Here is a 12280-nt window from a genome sequence, read left to right on the forward strand (position 1 = left end):
TCATCCTATAATGGTAGGGTTGACTCTGCGATTATTGCACTGTGGTACTTTGCTGCAGTTATAGTACAGCAGATATTAGGATTTCTAAAACAGCTTTATTGATAATTCACATACCATGTAATTCACCCACTTGAAGTATGCAGTTTGGTGGTTTTTAGTGTATTCACAGATGTTGGTAACCGACACTCCAGTCAGTTTTAGAATTGTTTTTCCACCTCAAAAAAAAAAAAAAAAAAAAAGAAAAGAAAATCAAATCCTATGCCCTTTAGCTTAGTTATTGCTGGCAGGATCAACTAGGTTTTTTGTTTTTGTTTTTGTTTTTGATTTTGGAGATGGGGTCTTGCTCAGTTGCCCAGCCCAGGCTGGAGTGCAGTGGTTTGAACATAGCTTAGTGCAGCCTTGAACTCCTGGGCTCAAGTGATTCTCCCACCTCAGCCTCCCTAGTAGCTAGGAGTATAGGCATGCATCACAACACCCTGCCTCCTGTGCCCTTTAGCTTTGAATTCCATCTCTCCATATCCATCATCTGCACCCCCGCAGTTGTAGCCCCGGCAATCACCAATCTTTCTGCCTCTGGATTCCCTATTCTGTATGTTTCATATGAATGGGATTATATATCATATGGGCTTTTGTGACTGGATTCTTTCACTTGGCATAGTGCTTTCAAGATTTGTCTATGCCGTAACATGTATCAGTACTTACTTTTTATGTCCAAATGATACTCCATTACATGGATACACTGCATTTTGTTTATCCACTTGTCAGTTGATGGACTTTTAGGACATTGTTTACCCCTTTTGGCTATTACGAATAATGCTGCTATAAACATTGGTGTGCAAGTTTTTGTGTAGACATTTCTCTTGGGTGTATATCTAGGAGTAGAATTGCTGGCACACATGATAACTATGTTCAGTTGAAGAACTACCAGATTATTTTTCGAAATGGCTGCATTATTTTTTATTCCCTCCAGCAGTGTATTAAAATTTCAGTTTCTCCATATCTTCACAAACACTGTGTGACTTTTTAATTCTAGCCATCCTAGGGTATGTGAAGTGGTATCTCATTGTGATTTTGATTTGTATTTTCCTGTTGACAGTGATGTCCAGCATCTTATCTTATGCTTATTGGCCATTTGTGTATCTTCTTTGGAGAAATATTTGTTCAGATCCTTTGCCACTTTTTTTCCTGCTAGGGATCATTTTATTTGAAAAACATAATAGACTTTATTATTTTTTTTTGAGCAGCTTTAGAAAAAATTAAGAGGAAAGTGCAGAGAGTTCACATATGCTCCCCCTCCAGTGCCCCCGCCCGGTTTTCCCAACTCTTAACATCTTGCGTTACTGTGCTACATTTATTAGATTTGATGAACTGATACTTATATATTAACTGAAGTTCATAGTTTATGTAAGGGTTCACTCTTTGTGTTTTATAGATTTTTGGATTTGACAAATGTTTAATGCTATGTACCCACCATTACAGTATTATATAGAGCAGTTTTATTGCCCTAAAAGTCTCCTGTGCTTCACTTACTGATTCCTACCTGTCCTCTTCCTCCTAACCCTCCCCCCCCCGCAAGTCATTACTGATCTTTTCACTTTCTCTTTCACTTTGCCTTTCCCAGAATGTCGTATAATAGTTGTAATCATATAGTATGTAGCCTTTTCAGACTGGCTTCTTTCACCTAGCAGTATACATTTAGGGTTCTTCCGTGTTTTTTCATGGCTTGATAGCTCATTGTTTAAATTGCTGAATAATATTTCATTTGTTTGCATGCACTGCAGTTTGTTTATCCGTTCTTGAATTATACATCTCTAATTGGGTTACTTTGTCTTTTTGTTACTGAATTGTAATAGTTTCTTACATATTCTAGGTAGAAATCCCTTCTGTTCATCAGGGTTGCAGGATACAAGATCAATATACAAAAATCAATGGTGTTTGACACACTTTAACTGAATACTATGTACTTAAAATGAGCAATCTGAAAATGAAATTAAGAAAGCAACTTCATTTATAATAGCATCAAAAAGAATAAAACACAGAAATAAATTTAAGAAGTGTAAAACTTGTACTCTGAAAACTATAAAACATTGTTGAAAGAAATGAAAGAAGATCTAAATAAATGGAAAAGTATCCCACGATCATGAATCGAAGGCTTAACATTATTAAGATGTCAGTCCTCCCTAAACTGATTTACGGATTCAACTTGATCCCTATCAGAATCCCAGATGAGTTCTTTGTAAAATCTACAAGCTGGCTCTCAAATTCATATGGAATTGCAAGGGACTAAGAATAGACAAAACAATCTTTTGAAAATGAGGAACAAAGTAGGAGAACTCATACTTACTGATTTTAAAACTTACTACAAGACAATGGTAATAAGGACAGTATAATACTGGCAGAAGGATAGATGTATAGAGGAGTGGGATAGAATTGAGAGTCAGAAATGAACACATACATATATAATCAACTTATTTTTGACAAGGGTGCCAAGAATATTCAGTGGGGAAAGAAGTTCGAAAACTGGCACAGTGGCAACCAGATATGTAAACATATGCAAAACCTGGAGTTGAACCTTTACCCAACATCATATACAAAAACTATGGATACAAAAAATGCATCAAATGAATCCATTTTGAACTAATCCACATAAATGTAAGGGCTAAAACTATAAAATCCTGAGAAGCAAACATAGAAGTAAGTTGTCATGACCCTGGATTTGGCAAATCTTTCTTAAATATGAGACCAGAAACAATAATACAAATTGATAAATTGGACTTCATCAAAATTAGACAGTTTTGCACGTCTAAAGGACACCATCAAGAAAGTGAAAAGACAGCCCGCAAGTTGGAAGAAAATACTTGCAAATCATGTATAGCACTTTTTGATGGTAAACTTGAGGAAGACATTTATTTTTTATCCCTTACCTACATAGTAGTAACATCCTAAAATCTCTCTCCCTGCCTCTTTTTGCCATTCTTTAAATCCTTTCTCACTTAATTTTCAGATTTAATGTTGGCCAAAGCAGGGATAATGAGATCAGTCAAAGGGGTACTTGGGATGCTAGTGACAGTGTTTGTACTGATACCGCAACTGGCTTATTTTCAGGCATTTCTAGTGTGATCAGATGGCAAAGAGCAAGTATATATATGTATGTCAGTTGCCAGGACTGCTGGGCAAGCCTGATAAAGAGAACAGCGGGGAAAAGCAGCCTCCTGCTCCTCTGGGCCTTCTTTGAGCCTGATGATCACTTGATATGGAACTAGAATCACATCCAGTTTACCCTCTGAAATTCCTTGATTGTTGTTTTCTATATCCTTGACACTGTCCTTTTTGCAGACCAAATTATCTCATCTGGAATACTGCAATAGTTTTCCCTTCTCAATGCTTTTAGAATAACCTGTCGAAAACTCATCTGATTATAGTGCTGCCTGCTTAAAACCTTTTAATTACTCCCCATTCCCTATGTGGGCTGCGTAGCTCACTTGAGCTCTGCTAGCTGGTGAGGGTATCTGGGTCCTTTTTCTGGTATTTGAATTCAGTGCTACACAGGTTACTGGCTGGGTAGACAGTCTCAAATTGTAAATCACGGGTATTCCATGTAGATAGTCTGTTACAATCTACAATAAAACATTGATGTTTGTGTCAAAGATCATGGTGGTGTGAGGTTGGGTACTGTCTGTGAGAATTTATTGAGGAAATTTAAGTTATATGGTTTTATTCACATATAGTGTATAACAACTAGTTAAGGGATAGATGTCTTCTGATCTGACTTTAAAGTAGCTAAGAGTGGATCATTGTACTTGTTAAAGGTCTGGGAACCATGGCTATTTTATTTTGAGACGGAGTCTCGCTCTGTGGCCCAGGCTGGAGTGCAGTGGCCAGATCTCAGCTCACTACAAGCTCCGCCTCCCGGGTTTATGCCATTCTCCTGCCTCAGCCTCCCGAGTAGCTGGGACTACAGGCGCCCGCCACCTCGCCCGGCTAGTTTTTTTTTTGTATTTTTTAGTAGAGACGGGGTTTCACCGTGTTAGCCAGGATGGTCTCGATCTCCTGACCTCGTGATCCTCCCGTCTCGGCCTCCCAAGGTGCTGGGATTACAGGCTTGAACCACCGCGCCCGACCGGCTATTTTCTGAAAATACCTCAGTGATGACAAATGACTACCAGACTATCATAACATTAGGACTCCAGTTTATCCCTTTGCTTCATAAGTATGTCTTTTCCTTTTGTATATATTTGCTTTGGTATAGAAAATAGATTTTCTTGATTAGAAATCTAAGAAGAAGAAATTGAACACTGGAGGTTTTTCTATTTCTTTGAATTACTAAAAGTTAGTGTAATTTGGCAGTATAGCCCTATGCCATTATTATCTCTCCAGTAAGTAGATGGTAGGGCTTAGGAAAATAGGAAATTTTTTTTTCCTATCTTGCTTATTTAATGGCCATGTGTTTGTATTAAAAAGGAAAAATAAATAGGAATGTAGAGGATGTTAACTAATCGTGACAGTTATTGGGAAGGGTTACCTAATTTGAATAAAGGTATCTTTTTGAATTTGTAGGTCTTGTTACATTGAAACACTCTACGACTCCCTTTTTAAAAGTGGAGCCTTTTCTTCCTGGACACTACGAAGTTTTGGATTTAAAGCCAAATGGCAAAGTTGCATCTGTGGAAATGGTTAAATATCATCACTGTCGGGATGAACCGCTGCACGCCCTCTATGACAATGTGGACAAACTCTTTCCAGGTAGCAGACACGCATCCACCTCTTCCCCATCCTTCTCCAAGGAAAAAAAATTTTAAGTTGTACTCTCCCATCATTTGAATGATTTTAGTTTCAAAACCTACTTCCTATTTTGTTTGGAGGGAACACATTACGATTTGGCAAACTCCACCATTGAGTGAATACCATCATGATAGATGTAGATGTTGATGATTGTGTATTTCATTTCAATAACTAATCCAGCCCAAGATTTTCTGCAGCTGTTTGGTTTACTTGCTGTGTTTATAGGTTTTGAGATAGAAACTGTGAAGAACAACCTCAGGATCCTTTTTAATAATGCTGTAAAGAAACGTTTGATGACAGACAGAAGGATTGGCTGCCTTTTATCAGGTGAAATCAATTAAAACTAATGATATTTCGTGTGTGTTTAATTGAAATGATTTGTAGCCATCCCTTTTGTTTTTACTATAAAATATTTTCTGTATGATTTAATCTTTCCTTCATTATAGGATGGAAACAATTTTTTATAAGCTGCATTTAATAGTCAGAGTCATACTCCAACTTGAGTTACAGTATAGCTATGTTATTGGTGTTAAGAGTGAGCCAGTGGATGTTTGGAATTCTGTGTAGTGATTTTTAACCAATTCAACTACCACTATTTTCACCGTTTGTATATTTTTCTCTTACTGAAGTTGATTTCAGTTTATAAAACTTGCGGATTTTAAATGGTAAAACTATGATCTTGGTGCTTATCAGGAATATACATCTTCTGTCCCTGTCTTATGCAAGGCACATAACTAGGACACTTTCACTTCCTCTTTTGCTTGTAGGGGGCTTGGACTCCAGCTTGGTTGCTGCCACCCTGTTGAAGCAGCTGAAAGAGGCCCAAATACAGTATCCTCTCCAGACATTTGCAATTGGCATGGAAGACAGCCCCGATTTACTGGCTGCTAGAAAGGTAAGGTGCTGTCTCTGTCCCTTGTGTAGTTAGAGTAGACTTATTATTAGAGTGAAAATGGAGTCGATAATGGGTGATTCTACTTCTGCTGCTGTATTGACTGGGACAATTGTTTTAAATTAAATGTATTAAAATAGAATGAAATGGCTGTTGAATATGCACTGTGTTGTACACTCTCCTCTGTGTACTTTTATCTGTTATGACCCATACAATTCTCACAAAGATCCTATGATGATAATTTTGCTCTTTTGAAAGTAAAGGTATCTGGGCATGGTGGCCTACACCTGTAATCCCAGCACTTTACAAGGCTGAGGGAGGTAGATTACTTGAGGTCAGGAGTTTGAAACCAGCCTGAGCAACATAATGAAACTCCATCTCTACAAAAAATGCAAAAATAGCCAGGCTTAGTGGCGCCTGCCTATAGTCTTAGCCTCTTGGGTGATAGAGCCTGGGTGATAGAGCAAGACCCTGTCTCAAAAAAAATAAAGAAAGTAAAGGCATAAGTCAGGTGCAGTGGCACACACCTGTAGTCCTAGATACTTGGGAGGCTGTGGTGGGATGTCTGAGCTCAGGGGTTCAAATCCAGGCTGGGCAACATAGCAAGACGCCATCTTGAAAAATTTTAAAAAAAGATTTTTTGTTCGTTTGTTTTTTGAAAAAGAATGTAAAGGCATGATATCGTGGCTAACACTGCAGGCTTTGGAACCTGACTTGTGATTTGAAATCCTGGCTCTACTCATTGATGTAACAAAAATAATAGTGTCTGCTATGGGGAAATTTTAAGGTGAAATGATATAATTCATGTAAAGTAAGTAGGATAGAACTTAGTATGTAGTAAGTACTTAATGAGTGTTAGCTGTTATTATTATTTTAAAAAGTACTGTATTTAGAATACTGTGGGCAGAGGGCAGCTTGTCTGTATTCAGTGAGCAGGAGACCTAGTTCCCACTATAGAGAACTTTCATAGCATGGATGAGAAAAAGCTAGAGAGCAGTCTCAATGCAAAGTGATCAATGCCGAGAGAATTCAAAATAGCCAAGGAAAGTAGAATGAGGGGAGGGACCATTCTATATAAGAATAACATCCTGGATATAAAATTAGGCATTTCAGAAGGACCAAAAAAGACCAAGCTTAGTGTGGGACCATGTTGGAGTAGAGAGAGATGAGGTGGGTTAGGTAAAATAGGTAGGGAGGGAGGTGCCAACTGGGAGAATGGCTGAAGCCTTGGCACCAGAGGAGCTGAGGTGAGACTTACCTCCTGGTGGTGGAGTTGAAGCAGGCGAGGAAACAGTGCTGGATGGGGCTTGTATGTGGTGGGCTGTAAAATCATTTTTCTTTTTTTCCCACCATTGTTAATTCATAAAGCTTTGTGAACTCCTGTCCTGTTTGATTTTCAAGGGAAGTTATTTTCTTTAACAAATAAATGGGTATTTCTTTATATAATAAGGTGGCAAATCATATCGGAAGTGAACATTATGAAGTCCTTTTTAACTCTGAGGAAGGCATTCAGGCTCTGGATGAAGTCATATTTTCCTTGGAAACTTATGATATTACAACAGTTCGTGCTTCAGTAGGTAAGGTATTATGATATTATTAAATAAAAAGCTTTTTCTAATACTGAAAAAAAGTAAGGTTTAAAAAATTTACTTCAAGCCATAGTTTAAAAATGTTATTTAAGGATGAATGCAAATTAAATCCCTATGTTACTGATTATTTAAGACCACTTAAGAATTCTCTGAATCTCTTTTGGAGTGAAGGGAACAATAAATACATAATTCAACCGCCACATTGTTGGTATCACTGCTGGTGTTTCCCCAGGGAGCAGATACGTATTTTCTGCCCTCTGCCTCCCATTTCTCTTAGAGTTTCTCGGGCTGCGGTCTGTATACAGTGAGGCAATAGGTCTATTTGGTAATGCATTTTTGATAAGAAATACTCATTTTAGATATATTTTGGTAAATATTCCATCACATAACTTACCAGTCACTAGCTATCATTGCTCTGCAAACAATATTAATTTTATTTTGTAAATAATGTATCTACTGAGATTGGAAGTATACCCCAACTTAGACTGATCCAATGTTAACGAACCTTTGTATGCTACTGCCTTCCTTGAGAGACTTGCCTTGGAGGGCAAAAATATCTTCGGTATTACAATGGTTTATGACCCTCCAAAACATCACAATAAATAAGCAGATAGACAGGATAGCTCTGGTATTGGAATTTCATGGGGCTGGGGTGGGGTTAGGAAAATAAGTGTCTTATCACCTCAGCTCTCTAGCTGAGGTGATAATAAAAACAAAGCTGAGAAGAAACCCTAGTTTAGAGGGATGTGGTGGAGGACCAAGAAGGCAAGTTTAATAACTTATATAGTCTCCCCGGCTTTATGTGAAATCTGGTGAATGGGGAGTGGCAGGGGGAAAGTACCTAACAAAATTAACACTAAACCACCAAAATGGCTGTTCTTATTTTTGTGTCATAATACCACTATGAAAGGCATGATTTTTAGGTATTTGAGTCATTGTTCAGCTTAGCATAGTTTTGAAGTGAACATTCTTGGTCTAAAATCATTAGAATTTTAAAACCTGTTTATAAAATGACAGAATGGTTCTGGGTTATTTTATTTTACGGTAGTGCTTTTGGATTAAGTACATCTAAATGGCTTGTAAATACAAGGTCGTTATTGTGGAAACTACTTTATATTAATATGAAGTCCAGTATGGTAGTAACACTTTCAATTATTTCCAAAAATCAAATCAAAGGCATTTTTGGTGGAAGGTTATGTTGACATTAAAGTTAATTTCTCTCTCTCATTTAAGGTATGTATTTAATTTCCAAGTATATTCGGAAGAACACAGATAACGTGGTGATCTTCTCTGGAGAAGGATCAGATGAACTTACACAGGGCTACATATATTTTCACAAGGTAACCACTCTGAAGTGGAGGAATATTCGTGCTATATTAAGAAAACTATGAATTGTTTGACTATTTCTATCATCTTTCAGTATGACAGTAATAGTTTTGAGTATCTTGTGAGGTTACAAAAGGGAATCTGATAATGTTTGCTTTCTATCTCTTGGGGAAGAAAGAAATTTTAATGTGTAAGATGATTTTTATTCTTTAAAACCAGTTACAGCTGGGTGTGATGGCTCATGCTTATACCCCCAAGCTGTTCAGGAGGCTGAGGTGGGAGGATCACCTGAACCCAGGAGATTGAGACTGCAGTGAGCTGTGATTGCGCCACTGCACTCCTACCTGGTTGACAGAGCAAGACCTTGTCTCTTAAAAAAAAAAAAAAAAAAAAAAAAAAAAAGCTAAAAATAAATAAATTAAACTAGTTAAGCTTCTTGAGAATCACCTTTCTGCCATTTCTTAGCATCCTGTGGAATTATGACTGTTGCCCAGTGTGTTCATTTTATTCTAATATTAGCAGTTTGGTAGGAAGGAAGGCATGTTTTGTAAAGCACTGCTTACCTCTGTTCAGTTATTTACTCCCTTCCCTAAATTTGTTTAACTTTTTGTCTTATCCAACTTTAGGATTGGAGAGGGAGAAAGAAAAACTGCTTTGTGTGCCAAAAGCAAAACTCTTGGTGTTTTTGTTTGTGAAATAGGCTCCTTCTCCTGAAGAAGCTGAGGAGGAGAGCGAGAGGCTTCTGAGGGAACTCTATTTGTTTGATGTGCTCCGCGCAGATCGAACTACTGCTGCCCACGGGTAATACTTTTAGAGGCTACTGTTAAACAAAAACAAAAAAACACCAAAAAAAGAAAACCAAACCAAAACAAAGAAAAGCTCAATACCCTGAAAAAATAAAAATCCATAGCTGATTGGCTATATGTTGCATATAGTTGGCTATATGTTACAAAGTGTGACTTTTATAGAGAAAATGAAGCTGTTTCTTAACTTTGTCCCAAAAGAATTAGGCCACATTTCAAAGTGTTGTTGTGGTATATGGAGAGAAGTCTTCTTCCATAGGTTGTTTGAGTTAGAGTTTTCACCTTTAAAAGGTAACAACATTCTGCTCACATCTGAACAACCAAGATGGAAGAGGGAAGGCTGCTGCAGCAGCTACTGTTAAGTGTTTTAAAGAGAAGTAAAGATTGTAAACATCATGTGACAAGTACTAAGTGTCCACCATGCCTATTTGGTGCTGTAGTGACCCTGAGGGGATAGGGTAGTGAAGATGCAAGGGGTTTGATTACATTATAACGAACCAGGTGTCTTTGGTATCATTTCTGGTTGTCTAAAGTTATGTTGAAGAACTGAAGACTTTTACTGTACAGGATAAACAACTGTCATTAAATGTTTTAGTCGCCTCTGCTGAATCACAGCTAGATCAGGATATAATTAAACATGGGTCTAGGGAATGAACTGAATCTGGTTATTATCCTCTCTACTTGTCCTAACTAGAGACACTAGGCTTCAGGAAACCGGTGATACGGAATTTGATGAAATATAGTGGGACTCTGGTTTAAATTGCATATTGTATGTGAATTGTTAATCAGTGGTTAAAAAAATACTGTATTGTCATCACAATTGTTAAAAGAGATGGTCTCACCTAGAAAACACTGAGTAAGAAAGGTTCAGGCAAGGTATTTTCTTAATGATTGGGTTACTCATGATTTGTAACTTTTTCTGCTTTTTGAAATATGCATTCAACTATTCCTAGAAGGGAAAGTAAAAGTAATAGTCTCAGTTAGTTTTACTCCCTCGATGACATGGTATATATATATTATTTTAAATGAAGATTTTTTTGTATTTATTCGTTAGTGTAGAGCAGCCATTAGGGGGCTTGTATTTGACTGTATGACCTTAACATTTCTTAGGATCTGGTTGAATTGATGGGAAAACTGAATCAGAACCTAAACTGACAGGCACTAAATACCCATTTTAATTTAGATTTTCTTCTTTTCTCCTTTAAGCCTTGAACTGAGAGTCCCATTTCTAGATCATAGATTTTCTTCCTATTACTTGTCTCTGCCACCAGAAATGAGAACTCCAAAGGTAGGTAAATCAACTCAAGATAAAAAGTGTCCATTGCCATCAGATTATATTTGTAATTTTTAACTGATGCTCCTTTTTTTTTTTCATGTCAGAATGGGATAGAAAAACATCTCCTGAGAGAGACGTTTGAGGAGTCCAATCTGATACCCAAAGAGATTCTCTGGCGACCAAAAGAAGCCTTCAGTGATGGAATAACTTCAGTTAAGAATTCCTGGTTTAAGATTTTACAGGAATATGTTGAACATCAGGTATAATGTCTTTAAAAACGTTTTCAGGAATATGACAGTTTGGATGCAGAGCTGTCATTGCTGTTCATTCTGTATTTAGTTTGAATGCTTTGTCCCTGTCAGAGGGATTCACGGTCTCTGTAAACACTTACCTCTTTTATAAGAATTACATAAGAGTTAAGTAGCATGAAGGATTATAAAGTAGCATCTAGAATTGAAAGAGAGAGGAGACTTACGACTTATCATCACTGATCTTCATTTATCAGATTTTTGGGCACCTGCTGGGTGCCAGATCTTGTTAGGCACAAATGACTAAAACAGAGCCACCACGTATTAAAAATATGCGTATGAGTGTTCTTTAAAAGGCACTGCAGCTATCCATATTATGAATACTTTAGCATTTTCTAAGTGATGGGTGATTCAAAGGGTCTCGTACAATTTACAGTCATGTCTTATCTGAATGTTTTCTGTTTTGTGAGACCAGAGTAAACAAGCATTTCCTGCCATTTAAAAAAAGCTGTTTTGCTCCTATATGCTTATTCTTACAGGTTGATGATGCAATGATGGCAAATGCAGCCCAGAAATTTCCCTTCAATACTCCTAAAACCAAAGAAGGATATTACTACCGTCAAATCTTTGAACGCCATTACCCAGGCCGGGCTGACTGGCTGAGCCATTACTGGATGCCCAAGTGGATCAATGCCACTGACCCTTCTGCCCGCACACTGACCCACTACAAGTCAGCTACCAAAGCTTAGGTGCTCTTTGTGCTGTAATGTGAAAGCAAATATTTCTTCTTGTTGTATGGGGACTATGGGGAGATAGGGGAACAAGGAGAGTCAACTCAGGCTAACTTGGGTGTGAAAAAAATAAAAGTCCTAAATCTAAAACATTGCTGTAGTCATTTATGTTCATACAGTCTCTTCATAAGAGGTAACTAATAATTTTTTGCTGTATCACAGTAAAGTGGAGGGTAAGCTAGGAAAAGGGAAAAGGATCTGACGTCTGCAAGAACTCACAGCCCTCTCCTGGCAGATCTGCTTTAGATGACATTTGCGTCTTGTGCCTGTGTGGCTTCCTTCCAGTCCTTGCCTCATCTTAGGGACGTCATCAAAGGACTACACTATTTTGGTTCTGCCTACATGCCTAACAGCTGCCTAATTAGACTTGAGACTTGAGTCTTCTATAGGAGTTCAAGACAGCTGTATTTTGCAAGATAGTAGTTCATTTTTTTCTCTTTTACGTTGAGCCAAAGCCACTTCTGGAGACTTGTCCTAGAGCAGGGGTCAGGCTTTTTTAAAATTTTTATTTGTTTTTAATAAAGAACCAGATAGTAAATATTTTAGGCTTTGTGGACCTCTTTTGGGAGTGTT

General features: G+C 37.6%; 1 protein-coding gene across 3 annotated transcripts in view; it reads left to right on the plus strand.

Moving 5' to 3' along the window:
• ASNS (asparagine synthetase (glutamine-hydrolyzing)) overlaps positions 1 to 11797 on the plus strand; it is a 20038-nt gene extending 8241 nt beyond the window's left edge. For all 3 annotated transcript variants that reach the window (XM_023224855.2, XM_023224856.2, XM_026449343.1), the window contains exons 4-12: positions 4558 to 4743; positions 5008 to 5109; positions 5550 to 5677; positions 7125 to 7251; positions 8497 to 8603; positions 9290 to 9390; positions 10599 to 10680; positions 10773 to 10928; positions 11456 to 11797. In XM_023224855.2, coding sequence (XP_023080623.1) covers positions 4558 to 4743; positions 5008 to 5109; positions 5550 to 5677; positions 7125 to 7251; positions 8497 to 8603; positions 9290 to 9390; positions 10599 to 10680; positions 10773 to 10928; positions 11456 to 11665 — 1199 coding nt within the window. In that variant the 3' untranslated portion in view covers positions 11666 to 11797. The remainder of the gene's footprint in view (positions 1 to 4557; positions 4744 to 5007; positions 5110 to 5549; positions 5678 to 7124; positions 7252 to 8496; positions 8604 to 9289; positions 9391 to 10598; positions 10681 to 10772; positions 10929 to 11455) is intronic.
• Positions 11798 to 12280: the final 483 nt, after the last annotated feature.

Source organism: Piliocolobus tephrosceles, chromosome 8, assembly GCF_002776525.5.
Source record: "Piliocolobus tephrosceles isolate RC106 chromosome 8, ASM277652v3, whole genome shotgun sequence".
NCBI classification, from domain to species: Eukaryota; Metazoa; Chordata; class Mammalia; order Primates; family Cercopithecidae; genus Piliocolobus; species Piliocolobus tephrosceles.